Source organism: Echeneis naucrates, chromosome 8 (assembly GCF_900963305.1).
Source record: "Echeneis naucrates chromosome 8, fEcheNa1.1, whole genome shotgun sequence".
Classification (NCBI taxonomy): Eukaryota; Metazoa; Chordata; class Actinopteri; order Carangiformes; family Echeneidae; genus Echeneis; species Echeneis naucrates.
In genome coordinates, this window is record NC_042518.1 from 7493785 (window position 1) to 7520847 (window position 27063).

General features: G+C 39.6%; 2 protein-coding genes across 5 annotated transcripts in view; one reads left to right on the top strand and one right to left on the bottom strand.

The window, feature by feature from the left end:
* Positions 1 to 10868, bottom strand: part of cep112 (centrosomal protein 112) — an 82479-nt gene extending 71611 nt beyond the window's left edge. For both annotated transcript variants that reach the window (XM_029508545.1, XM_029508547.1), the window contains exons 1-8: positions 10839 to 10868; positions 10324 to 10429; positions 9985 to 10172; positions 9547 to 9710; positions 5894 to 5978; positions 3986 to 4063; positions 1126 to 1173; positions 937 to 1011 (exon numbers count right to left, since the gene is read on the bottom strand). In XM_029508545.1, the coding sequence (XP_029364405.1) occupies positions 937 to 1011; positions 1126 to 1173; positions 3986 to 4063; positions 5894 to 5978; positions 9547 to 9710; positions 9985 to 10172; positions 10324 to 10423 (738 nt within the window). In that variant the 5' untranslated portion in view covers positions 10424 to 10429; positions 10839 to 10868. The remainder of the gene's footprint in view (positions 1 to 936; positions 1012 to 1125; positions 1174 to 3985; positions 4064 to 5893; positions 5979 to 9546; positions 9711 to 9984; positions 10173 to 10323; positions 10430 to 10838) is intronic.
* Positions 10869 to 12101: 1233 nt separating this feature from the next.
* prkcab (protein kinase C, alpha, b) overlaps positions 12102 to 27063 on the top strand; it is a 79403-nt gene continuing 64441 nt past the window's right edge. For 2 of the 3 annotated variants that reach the window (XM_029507646.1, XM_029507647.1), the window contains exons 1-2: positions 12102 to 12268; positions 12515 to 12546. In XM_029507646.1, coding sequence (XP_029363506.1) covers positions 12102 to 12268; positions 12515 to 12546 — 199 coding nt within the window. Of the gene's footprint in view, positions 12269 to 12514; positions 12547 to 18026; positions 18080 to 27063 lie in introns of those variants that run through there. The other variant, XM_029507648.1, reaches the window with a different exon arrangement.

Below are 27063 nucleotides of genomic sequence, written 5' to 3' on the forward strand. Positions count from 1 at the left end.
CTTGATAAACTGGTAACAACACTTCTATAAAAGTAAAGTTGTTGCAGAAGGTTAGATATGGTCGACTGGGATGTGGTAAATTTATATTCCCACTGCACACAGTTGTATAAACCTAGTCAGCCAAGTCTGAGGCATGATCAAACAGCATGGTGCGTTGCTTTAATGTTTTCGTATTGGTGTTGCTACATTCAATATCAGCCCACAGGTAGACCACTCAACTGATGAACGCGGATAAGAATGTGTTGAAGCAAGTGAATCTTCTTTCAGCAGCCACAAACTGCGCTTTGTTAGGACAGGTCAATAAGCAAGACCATTCTTGTCTATCATGTCTCTATGTGTCTCTTCCTCTCTCTCATTTTTTTTTTTTTTTTTTGATTCTTTCTACCTCTATTCTCTATCTTGGTGAAGCTGATCTGACTGACTGGAGCACTTTCCCTGAGCAGACATGAAAAGCCATCACTATAACAGCCAAGTCATGCTCATTTTTATATTTAGCAGTGCGAGTAAAGGCGGATAGTGGGGGGAATGAGTAGTGGTTTGGGAGAGGCAGGGAGGGGTAGAGGGGACTTCAAAGCATGCTCTCAGAATGGGATTTTAAGCTCAAGTCCACATAAGGAAAAAACTGTCATCACTGGATGTTGACATTATTTTTGTCTTGTATGCGGAATGTTCGCATTGGCCATCTCAACAACAAAAAGTATGTTGTATGATATATGGACATAACTGTTGGGGTGTCTAATGTCACAAAAAAAGTCAAGAGATTTTAGGCCTCTGTATGTGTTTAACTTTAGCTTTTATAGAAATACTGAACATTCTGATTGTTAAGTAGCAGGGAATATATAAAGAAAGGCACAAAAATTCTCAAAGAATTGTGATATTTATCAGGCAACAAAACTTTCAGGTACAGTTGGGGTTTGCTAAGAGCTCTATGCCTACCTCCTTATTCTGTGTAAGCTGTGGGCCCCAGTCATCAGCCAAAGTGCTGTTCCTCCCAGAGCTTGATTTGAAAATCTGCAGAGTTTGGGGGAAGATTAGTTGACATGGTGAGTTTAAAGTTCAAACACAGCACTGTTGACTTCATAACAATGAATAAACCACAAGGGATCCCTTTATCCCACAACTTACCGGAGACAAGGGAATAGGATTCTCTCGCAAATACCTGGGGTTTTCAATCTGAAAGAGTCAACAGAAGAATTTTACACCTCTATTTCTTTTCTTCCCCTCCTCACAAAGTCTTATGTCTCCTAGATTCTAACCTCTATCAGCAGTTTGTCATAAACAATGTGGGGAACACATGAAAAGCCTGATGTTGTGGCTTGATTTTCTTCCGTAAACTCTTCCTTGTTTACAAAGAGTGCGTCAGGCTACTTCAAGGCATTGTGAATGTGTGTGCATATGTGTGCATGTGTGTGGCCAGCACCCTTTCTGATCTCAGCCATTCTTTGCTCTTTCCTGACTTGGACATTTTGTCAACACTCAGGACCACTAATCTGTAAGCTATCACCAGTCCGTTTATCATCAGACTGAGACAAATGTGTAGACATCCTTGCCAAACAGTGACTTGACACATTCTTTTATTATAATATGAAACAAAAAAGATGGAAATAAGAACAAGCCACTAAACCACCTGAAAGTAAAAGGGTGACATTCCAAGCTCTCCAGCATTACATCAATAAAGCTCACTAACTGTGACCTTACTTGAAAGGGGGTGTCGACAACCTGCTATTTTGCTTACATTATTTGACGTTTGTTTATGACCCCATTACTTCCACAAAGTGCTTCTCTCTTATGAACTGGGGCTGTCTGTAGGGGCTCCCGACCAACACCAAGATCATGGCCTTTCAAAGCAGAGGAGCTGCCTTTAGAGATGACAGCAATAACACCCAGTAAACAGTTCTGTTGACAGTATTTTCAACATGGGAACAGAGAAGGAGAAAAAAGAGGAAGACATAAAGGACAAAGGAAGAGAGGGAGGCAAGAATAGTTGGTGACTCATTCAGAAGTTGTGAGGTTGCACAAATCATATGAAGGTAATGTGGAATGAATGAATGAAAATGAGAGGACAGAACCTATAAGAACTTTAGAGCTTGGGACTAAAGTAGTAGTCACAATCTGTTGCTTCAGGGTGAGCCAGGGACAGATGAAACTAAATATTTGTGATGTGTGCAATGTTATTATTTGACATACTGTAAGCCCTCGACATAAGGAGGTATCTGGCTTGATTATAATCGGATTTATTGTTAATATTCACACACAGAGAGACACATGAATAGACCATTCAAAGCAGTCTTTTCAGATCAGCAAACCCGAAAAACAAAAATGTGTTTACCAAGAGATGAATCAATCAATATCCTTCTAAACCGTTGCCCAGGCTGAAAACAAGAATGGGATTTCTTTTTATACCCAGAGACAGCCCGTCATCAGATTTGATTGAGCACAGCCCACGGGGCAAAGAAGGCATGTAGACTAAATGCTATGGTTTAATGCTGGCAATGTAATAGTAAACCTGTGCCTACTGCACAAGTGTATACCCATGCCCTTCTGTTTGTGTGTGTTCTTTTTCTGTGTGCCCAGACAGACACACACACGCACGCTCCTGTGAGTAAACGTTTGTATAGCCTCACAGCTGGCATAGCATTCTGTGTCATTGGAACCTGATGTGGATGGATGGATGGACACAGAAGAGGAACAACACTCCACATCACAAGGCCAGGCTCTCCAACCAAACAAACATACTGTGATTGATGGCTTCCTTGTTTTGGACTAGTGTTGAGCAAGCCATAAGCACACCCATCTAACCACATACAATGGATAGCCAAGTGGTAGGAACTGCTCCAAAATGCTCTATTGTATGAAAAACAAGGTCATGCTTTAATGCGATTTTTCCTGTCCACGTTTTTTTTTGTGAGGCAGGTTAGTGTGCGCTGCATGTAACTATCTTATAACTCCAACAGACTGAGGATGAAAAATTAAACAAATGGTAGTCCAGCTGACTTAGGCTTTATGTATCTAGGAGGAACTCCTAACTGAATTTCAAGCAGCTGTTGTTTACTATCATTATGGCCACCATGCTGACTACACCAGCCTCATTGCATTAGAGGTAAAACAAACCAATATGGGCTGCTTTTAAAAATTTCAAGCAAAGCTAAAGATGTTTTAGATTGGTTGATGCTTGGTTGTGCTGTAATTTCATAGGAGCTGGCCACTTTGAAGCAGTGCATATTGGAAAGTTCTGTAAAATTGAAGGTAGTGTGCGTGTGGGTGTGTGTAGGTGTATCTGTGTGTCTGAAGGAACATCTGTTGATTTGAAAGATGCAGGCATGGAGGAGCGTTGCCAAGCAATGCATCTTATCAGCTTCTCAACACAGAGGAGTGCAGAGTGGAGCTGTGTACAGCTTCACGTCTGCTGATGGATACCTCAGATTACCCTAGTACTGAAAGAGGGGGAGAATAAAGTGAAGGGAGTCAGAGAAAGCTGAAAAGAAGGAAGAGGGCAAAAGACAGAATGGCAGAGCAGAGCATGACAGCAAAAGAAGAAAAAACATACACTAGAGCTGTTCAGTAAATAAAAATTCATGGGTAAATGATGTGGGAAAAATGACAGGAAGAACAGAAAAATGAAATTGAGAGACTTCAGGTCATGCAGGTGAGGAGATAGGAAATAAATAGGGGAATAAAAGACATGAGGGCAGGCTGCATATCAAGCCCTGTTGTGGTGCACTGCAAACACATGAGATAAGAGTGCTGCACACATCTTCAGATACTCAGTTTACACAACCTTTCTTCCAGTCATGATCCTACTCTGACATTCCACAATAGCCCTATGGTGTATAAAGGAAGTGGTTTCAAGAGGACAAAGGTGAAAGTGATATTTCTACCCTTTGCTTGGCAGTGGAAAGCAGAATATCTAACTCATTGTCATTACAGATGAGCATCTTGACAGCTGTATGTACCCAAGAAGCTCAAGGCATGCCCCTGGACTCACCCCCAGGTTCCAGCTGTTGAGACGAGCCTCTAGGTCACTGTCATCAGGAGACATATCTGCCTTCAGCCTGCCATCCACCTGAAGGCGGCAATGAATTTGTAAACACAAAACAAAATTAAGTTTAAGGGAGAATTTTATGTAAAATAGAGGAGGAATTTAAAAAGAATTCTGACAGTGCTTTGATTGACATTTTAGCCTCAGGAAGAGAACAACAAAAAGTGACAGAGGTTATTATTCTGACACAATGTATTTCCACTTGGCAATAACAACAAGATCTTTAAAAGCTTACAGTTACACAGTACACCCACATGTGTTCTCTTTCCATACAAACAGCATTCTACTCTCTGGTTATCTTCATCTCTCCACTATTTACCCCTAAACTCTCCTCTCTCTCACATACAACACTACAGATGTTTGGCAGTTCCACATCATTTCCATCACACAGTAAATTCCACAGGAAAGGCACATGCAGCTACACCGCATGTCATACTTGCTTTCCCCAGCCTTTTGTTAAACTGGGCTTCCATATTGGTTTTATACAGTATCAATTGAATGCTACCAGGGGTTCTGTTGATATTGATATAAGATCATTTTACTCCAGTCCAAGCTCAAAAGCTATGTTGAAATATGGGAAATATCTAATAACGTCTCATAAAGATAACACGGATAAAGGTGGTGGAAGTGTGGCCCTTGGTTGTACCTCAGTAAAACTGTATCGACAGTTAACGGCTGAATGAAATCAAGCGCCAGACCTTCGCTCTCAAATAAAAAGAACAAACAGTTCATTTCAATTTCTAGATAAGTTAGACTGCATAGGTTGACTGTTCAATGCTAGCATGTTCAATGCGAAGTATCACAGTCTCTGTATTGCACCAGGAAATCACTGCATTTTGTTGAACGCTTTTAAATATGAATTATCTCAAACTGTTTTGGTCATTGCTTAATATTTGAGATCATATTTCACTGGTATTGTATTGTTTATGTCAGAACATTAGGGTGAACTATTAATATATTGGAGTCCAGTATAATTCCAACTGTGATATCAGCTCTAAAATATTATTTAATCAAATATAATTCAATTAATCTGTTTCTGATAATATCACCAGTTTTATAAAGTTAGATGGTGTGGCAACGCTCCTGGTTTGGATTGCATTGTCGATGTATTTTTTTTTTTTTACAAAATTTAGTGTAGTCAAAAATGGAATTCAAACTATATTGATCATTTATAAATGTATAAATACCCACCCACACCACCAAAAGCATGCTTCTTTAAGCATTTAAAACTATGAAAGGTGAACAAAAATAGCTGTGATTTTTAGAATGTTTTGACAGAGATGTTGAATCAACTTGTCATACTAGCAAGTGTTGCTATTATTGTCAATGCCCACTTATATCAGTGAGGTTAGTATGATGTTAGAAAATTTGACACCACCAGAACCAGTCAGTTGAATCAGCAACTCTCTTAAAAAATAAAATAAATTATAACTTTCCATAAGAATTGGATTTTTTATGAAGTTGTTGTTTTAGACTACATTATTTTTAGCTGGGGGTATCTCATAAACTGCCAGTCAAGTGTTTGTTACTGTCAAGGCTATTCTTATCACAACAATTACATTTGTTTGGTGCTTGAACTTGCATCTTATGAGTTCTGGGAATTTCCTCCAACTTCATGGGAAAATTAAACCAGGAATTTCCAAATTGGCTTACATTAAAGAAGAAAGTCAAAAACTATAGCTATCATGTTTACTGGCACCAGGAGGTTTGCTCTTAATATTTCAGTGTGGTACAGCAACACCTACCTCGTAGCAATCTAAAATTCTTAAAAACCCCTGTTTGTGGAATCTGAAGACAAGTTTGCCAGGGAAGCCCAGAGGTGTAGTTGATGGTTTGAATTAGTGATGAACTAACTTTTCTGGTGTCATTTCTGGGTGAATGTTTGAGTGGACTGGAGGCTGTGGGTCGTGATGGGATCCTCTCCTCATACAGCTTTCTCCTGAAAGGGATAACATAATAGAAAAACAGAAAGAACACAGTGAGAGGTTAACCTACTATACGTGTATGCAGATCTCTCCAGTCTGCTTTTCCCTCTCTGTTTGCTTATGAATGTGCTTGCGTTGGCAGAGTCCCTTTCTATTTACACAGATCAACATTTGGCATTGGTTGCATGGTTTGTGGTCTGCATTTCATCCCATCTAAACAATAAATGTCTCTGCTATACATCTGTATGTTTCCATGTGCAACCCACATGGCACCAGTCTTCAGCGCTTTTTTTTTTTTTTTTTAAATAATCATACACTTCAATCATTGTCCCTCATCATGTTGATCATGGTTTAAACAAGCACCTTAACAGGGAAGCTGCTTATATTCACTGGAAGTCATGCAGACAAACACACACTAACTCATTTCACTTTTTCTCCTACGCATACTCAAAAACATGGGGGGGCATGGCAGGGTTCTGTGTCATTAAGAATAAGCACATAAGGCATCAATGGTGTAGTGATGTTAATTAAATGAAGATACTGATGAAGATAGTAATAGCAGTTTGTAAAGTTTGTAAAGTGCACTTTTCTGAACTGGTGTGAGCTGAAGCATCTACAGCGCAACATCAGCAAAACAACGGATGCTCCCCATTGCTGGAGTAGAAATACCTGAGTGTCCACCTGGACAGGAAAACAAGGCTAGACTTGGAACTTTGTGGCTTTCTACAAAAAAAGGCCAGAATTTGTGATACTTTATGAGACAAATGTCTTTAAACAACTGAAATGAATAATTAAAACTGCCACAAAAAAGGATCATTGCTGGGGAGTTAATATTGTTTCATTAATGTATAATTAACTACACTTAAACATTTTAAACTAAACCCTGCAGACTTCAGCTTATCTGTGCTCACTCCTCACTTCTCCTCTTGCATACTGGTTGCATGCACACACAGAGGTGGACACAGACACACACCTGCATGCACATGCACAAACACATGCAGCTGTGAAACTTGGACAGGGAGGCCAAGTTTGCAATTTTGGGCCTCTAAGTCAACAGGTGGATGAAGATAATTGAATCAGATGTGTCTGGAGTCTGAGGCCCAGAGATCAAAGCTGTGGCAACCCCGGCCAGAGCTAGACACGCGCACACACTTGCACACACACACATACACAAAAAAAAAAAAAAAAAATGGGAATACCATGTAGAGCCTCAGAAACTGCAGCTTGGCTGATTAAAGCAGCCTGACATCCATACTCAAGCCTGACCTCCAGGTGCATAGCCAGAGGGCCCAGGTCTCAGCCTCGGGCACTCTCAGGAAAGCAGTCTGACCTTGGGACACAAACATCCCTCTGCCCCTGCACACCCTCCAACATACCCCAACAGCACCTGGAGGCTGGAAGATCAGTGAAAACGTGCTGGTTTATAAGGGAGAGACATGATGTTTACACAAACATCCCGCCTTAAACTGCAAGGACAAAGTTATTGTAACACTTACTCAGAGGGAGAAAAAAGAGTGGAAGGGGGGTTAAAAGTTTTCATATGTGAGTGAAAAGCACGCAGATGGAAGGCAGAAGTCTGAGACAAAAGAAAAACAAGAACAGAAAAAAAGAACCATAATAAAAAGCCTTTGAAGACAAAAAGAAAATCCAAACTCAAAGTGATAAAACCAGCACCATGAGCTCTTCATCTGCTCGAGTTGTGAACCTAGCCCCAATGCTGATTACCAAGTTAACATGTCAAAGCCAAACCACACGTGCCACCTCAGCTCTGATGTCTTTATCATTATCTCTCCTTTGAACTCAGGTTGACATACAAGAAGATGGAGTGGACATGAAACAAATCAACAAAAGTTGTTTTGTGTGATTCTTTGACCCTCCCACAGAAGCTCTCTCACTCAAAAGTGTCATACACGAAGCAGTGGCTCCATCTTGTGGGTGAATTATGAATAATATGGCAGTAGCAGAATGTAATTTATTTCTACTGTTTTTGACTATTGGAGTTGGATGGTGCATTAATTTGCGCACACAAACACATTAAAGCCCCAACAGTGACTTTGGATGTCAAAATTTCAACAGGATCCAACAGTTTTAGAATCTAAAAGAAACCCTGCCCATTACCTGGCTAATGGTGAGTGAGACAGAGATCAAATGTTGCCACATCATAAGGAGGGAGTCAGATGAGTTCCTTCCATTTAATCTTATCTAAATGAGAGAGACACATAAAAGGATTCCTGTCCTGAATAATTTTCTTCATCAGGACATTAGCCTGTGATCAGAATGTCTTTCATGGTCTTATCCCAATCAGACATTATGGTACTCGGCAATCTGCTTCACAAAAAAAATAAATCTCTCTATCCACCGCCTCTATAGCTGAGAGAGGGATTACTTATAGAAGGCAGTCACCCTGTTCTAAATCAGAAGGTGAAAAAGTTACTACCTAAACAGAGCTTTTTGGTTAGATAAGTAAGTCAATAATGATTTAACAAAACCTACTGGTAGAAAATAAAAAGTTTGATCATGTCATACATATAATAACATTAATAATAATAAGGTAACTATTACTATCTTTAAAATAAACTTAAAATACAATGAAGATCTAATACGGTACGTTACTGCTGCAACAGTGCATTATGAGAAAATACTGTCCATAATCTCCCCATTGAAATAGCAAGCATTTAAATATGTAAGAGTGATGTTTAAATTGTATACATTTTTTCAGGATCAATATCAAAATTCAAAACTATCCCTAAGAAATTGAGAATAAATCATGATTTTGTGAGGCATTTTAACAAATCTCACATGTACATCTATATATTTACACGTGAAGAAAAGAAGCAGTTTAAAAAAAACAGAGCTCAAGCTAATGAGCTAGCTAACTTTATTCTTTCCATGCCGCTCTCCTTCATGGGAGCTGGACATGAGTTTCAACATCTGTAAAACTGTAAAGAGAAGAGGAACAGAAAGATGGATTGAGAATACAAGCGGTTGCTCATACTCTCATGCCTTTTTGTAGTTTTTCTCTCTTTGAAAAGTCAGAATGGACTGCTCATGAAGACTGATGCAAGAACTTGGCAATGTCTACAGCTTTTCAGATAGCACTGCTAAGCAAATATGCTGAACAATCACTCCCAAAAGTTGTGTGTATCCAGCTTCACTAACAAGATCAATGTTTTAGCTTTGCTTTTAAAAAGAATACTAAGATGAATATCCTATGCAGCTGCTTCTGTATCTACCCCAAAGGGTCGTAGACGTTATGTTACAATCACGAAAAGGGAGCACTTTCTTTCTTTCTTTCTATCTCAAATTTCACCAACACTGTACCAGTTGTAAAGCATTACTGCATGAAGAAGGTAAAATAAGAAAAACAATAAGAAAAAGTATTTAATGCAAGTTTGCATTTGATTTAGCACATCTCAAAGAGAAAAAAAAAATCAAAATGAAGTCCCCTAGGAAATACAATTAAATCTATGAACACAATAAGGCCATGTGATTGACCGTCACTGACATGTTATTCAGGAATTTTTTTTTTTTTTACACTTGTGTGTGTAAATCTGACGAAGATGATGTACAGTAGAAGAGTACCTGTGGTGAGTGTTAATGGGAGTTGAACTGGTTCTATCCTTAAGCAGGCCAACAACAGAACTGTCCTCAGTGTAGCCACCCAGCTCTCCTTTTATCCAGTCAGGAAGACCTGAACTGCTGTGCTTCACAGACCGACCACCCATTGGTTCGTCAAAGTATATGGACTGGAATTTAAATAAATAAAAACTTCAGATTATTTTACATTCGACTTATGAGGTTTGTCAGTATATACATTACATTTATTTGTAACTGTGGATATACTGTTTAACAACAAAAGTCTTGCGAAGAAACTGGACCAAAGCACTTTCGACGTACATTATACTATATTAAGTGCATTATACTTCAGATTGGGGCTAAGAAGTGCTTTGAAAGCAGGTCTCCTAATTGCTGTATGTCAGTACATCTGTATTTACAATAAGACAAGGCAGCCATTTTTACCATGTAGGTAGGGAGTGTCTTGAGGCTGCCGGAATCTGGTTTGCTGGTAAAAGGCCCCTCAAGGACCCCTCTTTTGAGCATGTGAAGGAGCAAACGGATATACATATTGCGGTTCTTACGACCTATCAGACCTGAACATGTGACTGGGTCACAAAGCTTCTTTATCCATTGGGCACATCGCTGGCGCTCTGATAACATTGGAAGAGAAAGGGAGATGGAAAATTATTTAGCGAGCACATACGTGTCCTTATAACAGCATATTACAGAACCAAGTGAAGTGAAGTCTGTCAGAACAGTGATGTTTAACTGTCTGTAATGAAGTGAATGGGGAAATCTCACCTATCTTGTTGGGGTGTTTGAGCACATATGGCTTCATGTCCACCAGAATACGGTCGAACTCAGTGTCCAGCCCCTCCGAGGACTCCTCATGATTGTTCATGCTTTTCTGGGGGAATCAGTACATTGTTATCGCAGCTAATGACGTTAGCTAACGAGGGCTCTATCTTCCTAAATCATTTAATTAAAAAACAGATTGGAAACCTGTCTTTGACTAACGTAGTAGCTTTGTGTCAATGTAAATTTCTGCATGACATGACAACAGGAAACCAAGGGTGCCGAACAGCTACAACCAGTAGTGGTAAAAAAAATTACCTAGCTGTTGTTTAAAAGACCGACAGTGGGGCAAACATTAGCAAAACATGTTGCAACTGACGCTAACCGAGCTAAAGCACGGCGGCCCAATGCCTGAGGAACACGAACGCCTATTATAAGCTTTCATTGAAATAATATCTGCGTGTTTAAACGCGGTATAGTACTGGAGGAAATGTTATATATCGGCTAAAAGGCGTCTTTACCTTCTGCACAGACGTCGCCGCTCAAACCGGTTCAAAAACTTCGTCGTCCTCCCTCTACGTCACATCCGCTTTCCGTGGCCGCGCGGCGTCGCCCTGTTGCCATAGAAACTATGATCTAAACGAGAGATCTTTTTTTTCCTCAACAGCGTCAGAGCCCCGATTTTTGTTTGTTTGTTTTTACACACTTTATGGGGCTGTAGATTTAATAAAAGTGAACAAATTTACACCTGGACCTTTTGCTGTGGCACGGCAAATTGTGGTCTGGTGCATCTTGTTTCATTATGTGTTCTTTAATGCTCCTCTAAAGTGATTTCATTTGTCCACGTTTTAACTGAAGTGTGAAATAGAAAGAAATATATAGCGTGGTTTAGGAAGCAGACTTCAAACTTTCTAAAAATCTCTGATACGAGTGAATATCAATTTGATCAAAAGTTGAAAAGTATTTTTAGTCCACAGGATGGCGCAAAACACTTGAGGCTGTTTGTTGGATGGTCAGCAACTGATGTCGCCTTCAAGTGCTTCTGGTATGTGTTTGGTTTTAATTGGCCATGTATACAAGAAAAAAATAGCACTGTATTGAAATTTCTATAGTTGAATTAAATTAAATTAATCAAAACAGCCAGACACTGTGGTAGTCCCATAACGTCGTGATGAAGCATTTACAAATACGTACAAACATAGAAAAATAATTACTGATCAGAATGGAAACAGAAATGGCTCTATGTCTAAGAATTCAAAAATGAGGAAAACAATTTTGACTCCTACAAAAATACCTATTAAAAGCCATTAGAATGATATCATCAAGAGGCATCAACATTTTTAGATGCAATTATATATAGCCTTGATTGCAAAGCCTGATTTCTAATCTAAATCTACGCATCAGTCGTATCCAAATACTGTCTATCATTTTACATCAACATCAGACGTATTCTTCCACAGATTATGTTACCTGTAACAAGCTACATATGTCCTGAGATAAACTTAATGGTGCGGTTAAGTTGAAGGGAAATATTCCCACAGAACTTGAAGGCGGACTTTGCTGACGTCAGTGTGAATGAAAAAGAAGCGCTCAGCTGTGGTCCAGGTAGAAGGAGGCGTGCGGACCGAAGAGCGCTCCGCCACAAACAGCCCCACCTGTGAAGAGCTGAGAAGAGACACACGGAATCGGTTCGGGACAATAGAGTCGTGGCTTTGTAGTTTGTGTGAGGTTTTTTTTTTTTTTTTTTTTTTTTGGGGGGGGGGGGGGGTTGTTTTACGCCGAGTATGGCCGACCATCACTTACATTATAATGACTCAGCTGGGGTTGGGAACCGATTTGCTCGCAAAGGTGCTTTGCGACAGAAAAACGTGCATGAAGTGAAAAACCACAAATTTATTGCGAGATTTTTCAAGCAGCCGACGTTCTGCAGCCATTGTACAGACTTCATCTGGTAAGCGCCTCATACTCACCTGTCTCTTAACCTCGCTCACCCTGAGAGACAGAAATTTCCCAAGTCATTTCCTTTCTGTAGTAGTTTTGCTCAGGTTTATTTTAGTGTGTACGTCAATAGCCTAGAAGCAAGTTTGAATGTACATTCTCATTGCTCTAAGTTTTGATAGAAATGAAGCGTCAATAGTTTGTAGATTAGCGAGTTTTGGAACATGCAACTGTCAATATCTGTCCCTCTCTTTTGCAGGGGATTTGGAAAACAAGGATTTCAATGCCAAGGTAAACCGCATCACATGTGCACAAAAATAAGTGTAGCCAGACACTTAACTGACAACGCAGAGCAATTCTGAGTATTTAAATACTCATACTTGACACAACACTCTAGTACAGTTCATTGATTTATCCTCAATGAGTATGTAATACTTAACTATCAGGTGACTCCATGAACAAATATAACTTTATATACATTGGAAGAGCATAAGCAGCATGCAGTTCAACTTTTAAGTTTTCTTCAGAGGGCACATCCTTCTTAGTTTACAAGATAATTACTTTGAAATATTAATTACTTTAACGTGAATTGAAACACTTGTCATGTTTCACATGTCAGTTGAACAAGAGATCCATGTTTATCATTCCATTCTTGAAGACAAAACAGGGTTTTAATTATTTAAGGTTTGTTAATAAGCATTTAGAGACTTTGGTTTGTAGTCAAGAACATACCTTTGAGGATTCTTTATATTCTTACGGGCAACTGGATCACATGCTGAGCTTACAGGCATTGGAGGAGGAAATTCTGGCGAGTAGCTGGATTTAGAGCGGAATTGCCTGCTTCGTTGGTAGCCATTTCTGGACTGGATTATGTAGTTTGGAGGGGGGAAGGATTGGTTCACTCACTCTCTGGGAAGCCACTTTTTGGCAGCCAATGACTGTTTTCTGAGGAAGCTGAGGAGAGGTCCTCTTAAGTTGCTGGTTACTGGTGGATGGGCTTCTTTTCCCAGGTTGAACATCAGACTGAACACCATCATTAGCTGGGTAATTTGGGAATGTGGGTGCTTCAGCATTTTCTGTTAAAGACCCCACACTTGAGTAATGAGCGTGGCTGTACTCTCCTGCAGTATTGGAGGTGCCACTGTGACTTTGAGCAGGCAGCTCAGCATTTTCAGCAGGATATTCAAAGACAAGATTACCCAATTCAATTTCTTGTGCACTGGAGTCAGTATTAGAGCCAGGCACGCTCTGCTCACCACTAACTTGTTCAGGCTGCCAAGAGTCAGAATTGGGAGAGTTTATAGCCTGAGGGATATAAGACAGGACAGGATCGTAGACTACTATTGAACTAGCATAATGAGTTGTATCACTGCTTAGAGAGAGATGCTCATTGTTTGAAGACACAACATCAAGTGATGTTACGTGTGGTTGGATAGGAGCTGGCTGAGGGTGTACTGGTGCACTTTGATACTTGGGCCTTAAGGGAAAGATGATTGGGTCGTCAGGGTTTTCCTGGCTCCCGTCTCCTGACACACCATTAACAACCTTTTCTACCTGAGGAGCACTAGATGTGCTTGGCACCTTTGCTGGTGTCAGGACAGAGGCTGGCTGCCATACAATTGAAGGATTATTGTTGATTGTGTGTACATGGGAAGTTGGTTGGCCATTTGAAGTTGAGAAATAATTCTCAGAGGTGATCTCTTCAATGATGTTGTGTGAGCCAGGCATATGTGGATATCCATACCCTACAATTATATTAGTAATCAATATAAAATATGAGAACTAATATTTCAAAGTCATTACCTTTTATAGCTGGTAAACCTAAACTGCCATCCAAGAGCAAAAAAACTAATCCAGGAAGTGCTGAAAAGGAGGGGGACAGAAAAAAAACAAACAATAATCTAAGGACATTTTAAAGTTAATTGAAACAAAAGAAGCCACAAACTGATGGCATCAGTAGGACATACCATAAAATGCATCCAAGAGCAATGGCTGTTAACTGAAAAGAAGCACCCTGTGCTCCACAGGCACTGTGGTTGGAGACAGGAAGCTTGGCAGGACTAACTAAAATCAAGTATAACCTCTAACCCTATTATATCCCCGCGTGTCTCCATCAACTCGGCGCTGCAGCTCTGACTTGGCGAAAGCCAGCAGCAGCAGCTGTTCACAGAGCAATTAGCAGCCAAAGCGTTAACAGGTGTGGCCCCTGACCACAACACCCATTGTTTCAGTGTGGCAGCCATTCCTGTAAACATGGTTAGTGTGTTTATATGGAAATAATGAACCCTGAAGGCCTGTCTTTGAATTTGACGCAGTTATCCCATAACGCACCTCTCAAGAGTCAAAAAGCTATAGTACAGTTACCCTTCTAATATCTATGTGGAGTCAGGGTGCCACATACTGTATGAAATCAGAGAGAGAGAGTTTGAAACACAGATCCTAACTGTACAGAGTTATAATGGAGCCTAGAGAAAGCTGAGATCACCAGTTAGGGACAAATAACATAATATGAATATTTATCTCTGTCTAGCTTGGTATATTTACACCACTTTTCACTTAAATTCATTTTATTCATTTTTAATTAAGTGTCAGCTTTGGAAATGTCGACTCTACATCCCATAAATGCATGGACATGTTTGTGTTTTATGTTTGAAAGGAAACTTTACCTCAACATTTAGAATTTTGCCTTTTTTTTTATTGAAGTATGACTGGATATGTTTTGTTCATATGATGTGCATGTTTTTGTGTGCATGTATGTAAAAATGGAATTGCATTCAGTAAAAAGCACCACTTTTGGAAATTACCTTTCAAATTCCTATTTTTCAAATCATGTTGTTGTGTGCAGGGACTGAACGGTCTACTTGCAGTACTTTGTCAGCAGAGTACAATCCAGCACAGAAATGGCTCACAAGTACACACATCTAGTGTGTACTTGTGGACAGGGCTTATTCCTGTAGACTGTGCATAAGGAATGCATTGCTTTGAGAAGCATAGAGTGGGATAATCTCTAGAGGCCATGATGTAAAGGCCTCTCTCTCCTGCTCATGGGGTGAATTTTGAAATTGCTGATAGCTCTGTGGTGAAATGGTGTATTGGGTTGTCATCACATGTGGCTCTAAAGGCCTTTAAGGCACAGAGAATTAAAGGCAAATATTTATTGCTATCTGACTAAACAACAAATTCTGCTTTTTTTTTTATGAAAATTTCATTCATACAAAAAGCTGAAGAGCTGAACAACTAACTGCTTTTCTGAGACAGGAATATAAAGTCAAATGGCTAAGCTGTAACACTGACAGTTATTGATGATACAAAGGAAGATGGATGTGCCTCAGTAGCATTAAAGGTGATGATAATTCATTTGTGAGGTACATCTGGTGTGACCCATGTGATCATTCATCTTTTTCTGATTTCCCTACATGGTTTATCAGTATATGGTTTTCTAAACAAGGGTTGATTAAGGGCTGTCTAGAGTTTCTTGCTCTGCATTGAAAAGCCATATGGATCCTTTTTTTTCTTATTTTTTCTTATTCCTCTGTTATCACCCACCTCCACTGCAAATCGTCACGCAGTGAAATGCTGCCCAAAGTAGTGCCATGACAAAGGAAATGTCTTTATTTCTAAAGTCTCTCTGTGTGGGTGGAGGACTGCAGTTCCCAGGGTGGTGCCATGTTTACCTTTTTAATAGCCTAATGTCTGCTTCTTGCTGGTCAGGTATATCAGATGCATTTTACAGAATTGCAGAATTAATAAATTAGTTTCCATTCTTCCACATCACATATCATGGGATTGGTGTACGTTCACTGTAACCCATTAATTCTGGTCACCATAGGATTCCTCCTATACAATTCATCATAAGGTAAAGTGATTTGTGCAATTAATGTGTAATGGTAACTTGGCTCTCTGCTTGGCTGTGACGTGGTACACTGTGGGGGGTTCGTAACTGTGATGCATTGTGTCACCCTGCCATATGTCGTGCTGAGTTACATACGCAGCCCTTATACACTAAGCTTGGACATCACTGCCCTTTTCTTCTCTCTCTTTCTCTGTTCATCTTTTATTTTTTGTATTCCCACTCATTTTTATTGTGGTTTTTGTGACTGACAAATTTATTGACAAAAATACTGAAAAGGTATAAAATGCTCTAAATGCTGGATAAGAATCTAACAATTTAATGTTTTAACGGCAAATATAATCCCCTTCCAGTGGTTTTATAAAATCAAATCAATCCATTAGGTCAACTAAAGAAACATGCCTACAACAAAATTAATTATTTTATTGGACATCTGCTAAACCTTTGAGAATAAAATAAAGAACAAGCACAAATACATGCCATGGTGAAGAGAGTATTCTGATCAGACCTGCAACTGTTGAAAATTGTTCCCATTGCCCTTTCTATATCCTGTCAGACAAGAATAATTCTTGGCATTTTGACTAAGCTTTGGCAAATCAATCACTGATTTAACAACTGGTTATTTGTTCCAGCTCTGACACTGATACCTATATTTCACCTAGAACCATATTCCTTCACTGGTATCAGCCCATATAATATCAGCAACAAATGTAATTTCTTTGAAAATATCCTTTAGCTCCTATATTGATGATATCATTACATTCAGGTCTGATATATCCATATTTATGATTTGATTTACACCAATTTTCACAGGGATACTATTGTTGCCTAATCACACGGTGCATGGTGCCAATAATGTGAGAGTGAGTGTGTCTCAGTGCTGGATTACTCGCGACTATGACGGATGCTCTGCTTTCCCCCTTGCCTCCACCTCTCCCAGCCTTTGAAGCTGAGTGTCTATGGAAATGATGGTGCCATCTGGAGAGTTGAGAACCTGTCGTTGGGATGAGGTGAGAGATGGAGTAAGAGGCAGTTGGAAAGTAAAGAAGTAAAAGACGACCAGGCATTTTATTTATTTATTATTATTATTTTTTTGAAGGTGGCAACAAGCCGAGAAGAAGGCTGAGGTGAAGTACAAGTACGAGACTAAATAAATACAGGAGGTTCTGCAGTTGCATGAGTGGAAGTGTTAGGGTGAGAAAGATGATGAAGCCAATGAGTTCTTTTACACAGTCTGGTTTCTTGCTTCAGAACTTTTGGCAAAGATAAAGCAAACAGTGTGACTGCTCTGAGCAGAAGAAAATCTTGAGAGAAAACCACTTCATGACTGATTATAAACTGTGGCCAAGCTACAACCCAGCGGTCACGTCTCTGGTTGAATGCTTGCCCTGGGGAAATTCATTTAATTTATATCTGGAATTGAATAACAATGATTTAAACCTGCAGAGCCTGTTGTAACTAATATTTTTTGATAGTTTTGTGTGTGTGTGTTGTGCAGAGGAAACAAGCTACGAGGAGATTATATTGACATGTTTTTACTTTAAGTTGATACGTTCGCAGATATTTATTAGGGTAAAGCCGGATACTCCGGCTGAAACGAGTATCTCGTACGGATATAGCAATTTTGACGAGTACCATATTCGAGCCAATATCCGGCTGAAGGAGAATCCTCCTCAGGGCGTCCTGTGATAGGACAGAGTGCAACGCGTCATACTCCGAAAGCCACGCCCACAGGAAGGACAGCACAATTTAAAAAGCACTGTCCGGTAGTTAGCTTAAAACATTATTTCAACATGTCAGATGATTATTTTAACACGCTAGCTGTACCGGAGAAAAGGGGTAGAGTAAAAAAACTCACATCTGTGGGTCTTTCTCATTGTCCCTTCTGTGTGTCTCTATTTTTATGGAGAAATGATCCCACTGAACGGCCGGAGGTGACACACATCGATATTTACTACCTGATGGAGTCTCCCGGTAAGATCAGCATTTGACCTGATGGTGATAAAAAGTTAGGCTGCATCATCATTGTAAAATAGCTTTTTAGAACCCAAACGTTTCAAATCTGCCTCACTTCATCGGGTTATGCTGTAAAAACTTGACTGGTCACAGAAGCGGAGCTGCATGCAGCCCGCATCGTGTTTCTTCACCGGGTCAGGTTTTTTCCGGTCGGCTTGCTCTTCTTACCTTAGTGTAATACAAATGAAGCTGTAAACAAAAATATCTGGAGGTTTGAGATAAATAAAGCAGCTTCTGATCAACACATAGCAATTTCAGGCTTAAAAATACAACTTTCGTGTACACCACGCCCACTTCCTGTGTAAGTCCCGCCCCTCATACGGATAGTGGTGTACTCGCTCATCCCTAATATGTTCACTTACAGGAGTTATGGGCCAATATTATTACCCAGTCTGTTGCCTTGTGCACTAGTTACCTCTCAAGTGATAACGATCTTTATCATGTGCACAGATGCAGGCATTGGATGTAGGCTGCTCCACCACTCCCCCAGGACATTTGTTACTTCTGTGGATGACATCATGCATTTGTCATTTAGCATCACATGGGCTGACACATGCCTCCAATGAGGCTGTCAATGACACCTCATGGCAGTGTAGGGGTAGGGCCAATCACTTCCTCCACTCAACATGGAGCAAAGGACCTCACTAACCAATCAAGGCTCAGAAGTGAGGGGGTGTTGGAACATGAGAGCAAGAGCTGAGAAACTCCTAATGGGGGGGCCCCAAACAATAAACGTCTTACGCAACAGTTGACTGAGAAACTGAGCTGTTTCTCTTGAGTGATGCTGCTGAGATCTGAAGGGTCCTCCAACTCCTATATACTGGCCTGTATATCTTAAGTCAGTAAATCTTGCTTCACTTGTTTTACAAAACAGATCTGCAATATATATCTATCTGTTGCTTCATTAAGGGTTAAAAATAATATATGAACCTCTTCCTCGTCATTGTGGGTGTTGCTCCTCTGTACTTGACTATGTACTCTGGCACATTTGTGGCAGAGTTAGAGAAAGCATTCATGTAAAGGCGTGGATCTTTATTTTTTATTTAACCACTTATATTTGCCAGAACATGAAGCTTGTTTATTTTAAGCATTACTATGACTACTGAAAAACTTAGTGGAAGGATGGAAATACTGTAAATAGAAATCAGGTAAAACGAAACTGACTTTCACTTCCATACCAGAAACTATTTTGACTAGTTTGAATGGTAATGCTAAAGAAAATTCTACCATGTGGGACAGAGTATAATAAAAATTATGACATGCTCTCAAATAATGCATTTGTCAATATCTTTTGGATCAAATGCATCAAGTCTTTAAGTGTAATATGAGAGTTTTAACATCAAGTGTCTAATAAAAGTAATTGGTGACTGAAAATATCTAACAGTTTTCAGCAAACATGACTCACATCAGATTCCCACAGGAAGCCTTCCAGTTTAATTTCAAAGTGCTATGTTGAAAATCTCTTTGAAGAAATCAAGGTTAGTGCTCAGTGTAAGAGGTACTTACTTGGAATCATTAAAATAGACTTTTGAATGTGAAGGAATCATTGAAACAATTCTTAATGTATTGGTAAACCCTCTCTACACCACTACTACACCAAGAGTGGAGGGTTAGCTGGCTGGAATAATTATGTGTTCTTCTGTCGATGCTTGTTTCTGCTCCACATTCAGAATACCCCTTTTTTATGAGTCAATTTTGGGTTCCCTTGTGAGAGATCAGCATCCAGTATATTCAGTCAATTCAAATAATGAGCATGTTTTTAATTTGAGTAATTCCTCAGTCAAGACATACTGGTTGTCATGAATTTGTCAAATTAAATTGTATAACCTTAAGAGATTGTGCATAAAAGGCACTTAGATCTGTGTTAGTGCCCCTAAAGAGACAGTGACACAAGACTTTCTTATGTGTCATCATAACAGGATTTCCACAGTCTGTGTGATAGACAAAGAGTTCTTATTTATAACTCCTTACTGTGAAGAGAGGATGATGATAATGAGGAACGGGAAGGATGGGGACCAGTGGTGGAGCCAGTTTGTGACTGTGGCCACCCCCGGCTACAGTTTATGTGTTAGATGAAAGTAAGAAAAGAAACAAAGGAACCCAACCCGAACAAGCAGAAATTCAAAAAGAATCTACAAAAAAAAACTGAATTAGTATATACATTTGTTATGTTTGGATGTTGGGTCATAAAAATTTCTGATCTTTAAAAAAAAAAAAAAGCCCCAAATAACAAATCTGGCATTTTTTTTTGTACAACAGAATCCCGAATGAGTAGAAGCGAAGTGGTCTGACATGAGGCAGAACGCAATCATTACATATATGGTACAGTCATTTAATAGATTTATTACTAGCTAAGAATAGTTTATACATGTTGGCCAATTTACATCTTCTCTCAGGTATCGCTCTCTCACACCCCAAACCCACATCCATTTTCTGCCTGAGCTGTCACAAAATCTCTTTGACTAGCAGCATAAGTTGTCAGTATATTTCGACTTGTCTTCAATAGCTACTGTGAACTCTTGCCAGATATGCCAGCATGGTGTGCCAGGGTTACCATGGTAACAGCGCTTGGCCTTAACTCTGACTGTGATGTGCCAAATCTCTGCCAGCTATTACACCCCAAGTGAATACTCCCCTTTTTAAAAAAAAAAAAAAAAAACCCACCCCTTGTTTCCAAATAATCCTTAAATGACGATGGGAGTTGGCATCGCTTCAGCTTTATACAAATAAAAATGGTTAAATGTGAGTCTCTTCAGGTGGAGCTTATAAATCGAGATGTGAATGAAGTGCTGAAATGCCACAACAACAGCACTTGCTGATCTCACCCTGAAGCACAGAAATGGGGAGGAGACCAGCTCGTATCAAATTCACGACAGACTCTGCCCTCGTTTTCAGTGCAGCAGTGACCGCCACAAGTGCAATATTTTCATTTTAACAGACTGTCTCAGCAGATCACGTCAAAATGTTTTGCTTGCATAACACAATGTCATCTGGTGACATTAAAAAGGGGTCTCTTTGGAGTCTCTGCGGCATTACTCAGCTGAGAGTGGGTAGTTAATTGTCAGGGAGCTGCCTGTGTGTTTTTGGTGAGACACAATGCAGTATAATAAGATGACACATGCTATTCCCTCATAATCTTTCTTTGACAAACAAAGGCAAAAGAGTAGTTGTAGAGGCCTTGGATGGAGAAATGTTAGAGGAGAGAGAGTGATAAAGACAGTGGAAAGATGTGCATGATACTATCCTCCAAAAAATTGTGGCTGCATTTGTCTTCTGTTTGCATAAACAACAATAGAATGCAACAGAAGCTGTCACAGCACTGTGATTTAATCTTTGTGGTTTCCAAAAATGGCACAAAGAGGAGAGAAGAGATTCCTGACAAGATGTGATAAACGGCTGACTCTGAGAGCTGCCACATGCTGATTAGTTTTTATGAAACTGCTGGTGCATATGCTATACAATGACTTTTTTAATCCAGAATGGTTTTAGCATGTTTTTACATAATTTATTTTTTGGAGAGATTACTTAATACTATTGTCTACCAATCTGCCTTTGCATTCATATTAGATTTGACCCAGTGTGATCTTACAGTGGAGGCTGTTCAACAAAGATTTTTAGGGAGAGGCTGCGCGCCGTGTTCACCTTTTCTTAGCAAATAATGGCAGTACGCTGAATCTTTATCCATAATAGATGGTGCACCAGTGACTTGTATAAAAGACACCCTCAGAATAGCAAAAGATGAACAGTTCACCCTCGGCCATTTAATTTAATCACTGGCCTATACCTAAACCATCTGTTGCCATGGCGACATACAACTAGTCAGGTTTCAGAATCAAGGTGGATGGATTAGTAAAGTGTATATTTGTGTGTGGTGGTTTTGGGTGAAAAGCCACTCCTCAGGGGAAGTTAACTCACGAGTGCTCACCTCTACATGTCTCACCGCTCCAGCTGTGCTTAATGAATTCAGTGGTGATTACACCCATGGCTATTTTGGGAAAGGTTTAAGTCAGAGATATCAGTCTTGACCCACATAAGGTGAGTACAATGTGTGCTCGGGAGGATTTCGATCTTGCTGTGTCTGTGTCTGATATTGATTGTGTGACTGGAGTTTTCTCAGGTATGATATTTTAGGGTGTCATCATGGATAAAGGCCAAATCTTTTTTTTTTTTTTTTTTTTTTTAAACTGCTCCTCTATCAGATCAGACGGTAATCAGTTTCTGCCAAAAGGTCATTGTGGGATGAAAATCCACAACCATAGTTAAATGTCATGTCATGTTTTTCAGGACTGAGCACAGTTCATTTTAGGAAGAGACATGGTGCACTTGTTCAAAATCATCATGGTGGACGTCATTATGACCTCTGTTGAGATCAGTAATTTTCTTTTGGTAGTGGTTTTTATAAAATGTCTGGTGGTGTTTAGCCATGCATTGTTCAATTTATTTATTTTATTCCTCAAAAAGTTGAGTGGCCCAAAGATAATACGTTTACAGTGATGCTTGGAAAAAAGAGGAAAATGCACATTAAAAGCAAAATACAAAATTATAAATCATAAAAACTGAATCACCCTTAAAAAAATGACACACACAAAACACATAGTGGGACACACGTGGGACTTTCCCAGCCTCAATAGTATTTTTGCTTTTTCTGTGCAAGGACAAATATTCAGGGAGACGGGGAGAGTGAGCGAGAGGCAGAGGGTTAGAAAATGTCTGTGCCAGTTTTCTGAAGCGTGTGCTCCTTCTTCCTGCTCCTGTGGTGTGTGTGTGTTGTGTGTGTTGTGTGTGTTGTGCATTTTGAGGGTCACCCAGTAAGATATTGCTGCTTGGCTCTTAGTCATCCTCACACCTTGCTCATTTTTTACTTGACTGTCCATCTGTCTACACATTTGCCACCAGAACCATATTCCATGTTGTGAACAAATTAAAATGTGTACCTAAATGTAAGGTTACAGTAAACACCCGGCCGATCGTAGCAGTAAAACAGTGGAGTTAGGACAGAAACAGCTTTGAAGGAAAACACTTATATAACTGTAAAACCTTAATGTTGTGCCTTGATGCTGAGTATTACTTAAAGGCATGCACAACACCCTATTAAGTACGTTCACTTTTCTATTTCAGCATTTATCATTGCTACAGAGCACCCCTTCAACATTATGGATGCATCCTTTTCTTTTCCACATACCTTACAAAAGAAGGAGTAAAACCCACTAGAGCTCTTCACAAAAGACCAAATGTTGTTCCAGCACAACAGCTAAAAGAAATGCAGCATAGGCTATGAAGTTTGACCTGTAGGTTAGCACCAGTGATTTTATATTGGGTTAAGTAAACAATTACTAGCATTGGAGGAGGGAAGACCTTTTTAGATTAGATAAATTTGCTAAATCAAACCGTTGGTCGGAGTTTGGTAGTGGTGACGTAAAAATACATGATGAAGCAGTTTCTTTATAACCTGCCATTAGCAGAACTAATTTTCAGCAGGAATCTAAGCCCTAATGTAAAGGTCCTATTGGCTCTTTGTTGAGGGAACCAGGTTGACACGAATATCCTACAATAATACATCACCCTGCTTTTCACTTCACACACACTTCACAGAAAAAGTGGCTGTACATGACATCTCGCCAGCTAACCTTTTAGATGGCTGGAGTAGAGGGCGGTTTCATTTACCTCTCTGTAAAGGTATTTCAGATTTATAGCAGTTATTTTCTAAAAGTAAAAATCAGACTTCATTCTATATAGATTTCACATCTTATATTTTATAAAAAAAAAAAAAAAAAAAGAAGAAGAAGTTAATGAAGTTGCTGTCTGTCCATTCCGCTCTACCATTTTGAGTCATTGCAATTTTTGCCAAACTATCCCTTCTTATGTGACATCCATGAAGTCTGAGATAGCTTACAATTTAGGGGGACATTAGGAGTTCTTGTTTTCCTGATTATTGTCTGAGTTTTCTGGCTTTGCCAATATATGTTGATATATGATGGAGACTCAGATGAGTTGTTTGCTGGTGACCACATCTACAATAATCACAGTGTGTGACATGAAAAATACGTACTATAAAAATAAGACAGTTGATAACGTTTCCTCAGAGGGCTCCTTCGCAGACATGCAATGCACCAAGAGTGAAGTATTTTCACACACATACACGCGTGCAATAGTCACATATGTATAACAGTTTCCTGTATTCTGACAGGCTGGCAATGTGTCAGAAACGGTTTTAAGGGTGGACTGCTGTTAAAAGTCTTGCTTCAAAACAGGAGTAATCAGACATTTTTCTAAATACACTGAAGCATACTGTTTCTCATTGTACTGTCTTCTGGGGCAGGAGACAAAAGGAGAGCAGGTCAGACAGGAGACAGGCTGTCAGGTCCAAGTCTCTAATCAAAGGTGTCACAGTGTCTCTTCTTCGTCTTTCCCAGCCTCTCTGCTCTGGTCAGGGAAAATATAGCAACAGGCACCACAGGAGAGAGTCAGTGCTTAGCTCCCATGTTGTTTTTGGCATCTGCGTGTTAGAATGGAAAGAATTTCATCCGTTTGATCTGCATTTATCGTCTTGAGGGACCCAATCATGAATTTACAAGGCAGACTATGCAGTATTTCTTTTGATGCAAGCTCTCTGTTGTTTGCATGAGTATAAGAACTCTTGTGTCTTTAATGTGAACAGCCTCTTCAAATTATCAGGCACCATAACAGGAGCAAACAGAGAATCGGTTGATTGTACTGAAATGCCACCATAAAGCTATCAATTAAGCTCATTTATTACTAAATGAATTAAAAGATTTAATTATGAGCACTGTTATCTTTGCTGCTCTTAAGTGAAAAAAGAAACTGTGTGGGTTTGAGGAGGCTGCGTCGTTTCTTACCACCTGTTATGTGTGAGAGCCAGTATTATGGCAACAATTTCTATTGATTAAACTAAAGCGTGGAATAATAAATGATTATAGAAAGCCATCATGCTCTTCATCATGATGAATTTGCAAAATGGTAAAGGGACTGCCCAGAAACTCGTCCTTCCAGCACTCGGTTATTATGTGTCATTTGGATTGTGAGGACTTGTTGTCATGTCTCATGAAAGGGAAGGTGAAGCTCAGTTTACTGCTCTGGACCTTTAGTAAAAAGTAGGCTGTTTTTCAGTAAGAACACTGCTGCACACTATCACCCTCAATCAGACAGGATTAAGAAGACAAGAAAATATTTACACTGGAAAAGAAATAATTGGGATTTTTGGGCAGAAAATGACTTATCATTCATTCAATAATAGTTATTGGTTTTTAATTCTCTATTGCTCAACTAATTATCCAGCTTTAATCATGTAACTCAGGTTTGATTTTTTGCTGTGTGTTTTTTTTTTTTTGTTTTTTTTTTTTATTATTATTCATTTATTTATTTATTTATTTTTTGTTACAGCCACACGGGATCCTTTTGCTGCGTTGCACTTGTTTTGTGTATTAATGTATTCTGCAGTAGCTATTGTTGGTTTAAAAGGAACAACACATCTCCCTGCAGAGCAGGAATAGTAAGCCATAAATCAACCACACCCCACAACATAGCAACAGACAGCAGGACTGCTCACACCTACTCACATACTGTACACACATTAGTGAAAGGCTGCTATGTCTTTCACACGCTGCAGTCTGTTTCCATCTAGCAGATATTACAAAAGCACATTATCACTGCAACACCCTTGCAGGCTCTGTAATGCAAACTGAACATCAGACAGACACAGTGGCCTTGACAAGTCAGTTCAGACTATGTCAACAGCTCTTTGATCCCGGCTGGCTGCATGGATAGAGCTCATCCCCCTGGAACAGTGTGCCAGTGGAAGCTGATGAGTGAAAAATTAGGCCTCCATCTGTAAGAGCAGCTCTTCATGTGGAGCCACTGAGAGCTGGTAGGAAACAGAGGCAGACAGTGGAGTGAGAGAGGTGGGCGTAATTGTATCTGAAAGTGAGGTTAACCACATGTAATAATGGGGCTAGCTAAATCACCCCACAGTGCTCAAAACCACTTGTCCTACAGGCTCCAGGGGGTTTTATTGTCTTTTTTTTTTTTGGGGGGGGGGGGGTTCAGTTCATACTTAGTTTTGGTTAAGCTCTTTGTGTCATAACTGGCTGGGAGGTAAAGCAGTAGAAAACCACAGACTTTCAGCTGTGAAGCATCCATTTTTGTAAGCGTGAAGACAACCAATGAGGTCTTTTAAACTGGCAGCTCTGGCCTAAAACTTCTAAAACTTCAGCAAGCAGTCACTAATTTAAGCAATATCATGCATCGAAAAAAAAAATGTGGAAGAGAAAATGACCTGAGTACTATTTTGACATTGTAAAGTCCTCTACATAGGACTCCATAGATCAGTGGTTCTCAAATGGGGTAAGGGCACTCCGGGGGTACGAGAGCTTTAAAAATAGCATCAATTCAGAGGTTATTTAATATTTCAATAAAATATGAGTAATGTAAATTCATAAAATTAAATTTACAATCGGTTAGTATTTCATTACCCTAAAAAGCCAAAGTCCCCTCATACCAGGATGGTATAACCCAACCTGGCATGTTTCATATGGCATCGCCTGCCAGTCACTACCATCATCAACTAAAAACATGGAGATGTGGTGGAAGCATAGCACCAGTGCTGCCAAAGAAAACACAGCCGGCAAAAGTGTTTGGAAGAATATTTTGTTTTGATGGGATTTACGTCCACAAGCTGCGAGCCACCCATGTTATTGTGTTTTTTATGTGGTGAGAAATTAGCCAACAGTAGCATGAAGCCAGCACACCTCCAGCATCCATACCATGACGGTATGCCAGAGCATTTGCCTCCCTGCTGCCAAAAATGACCAAGATCCTCAGTGAAGAAGAAGCCCAAGTTTCTCAGTAAAATAATGCAATCCTCAGTGTTAAAGGCTTGTGAGTTTGAGACCAGTCTGATATTGATCCTTAAAGTGATATTTTTT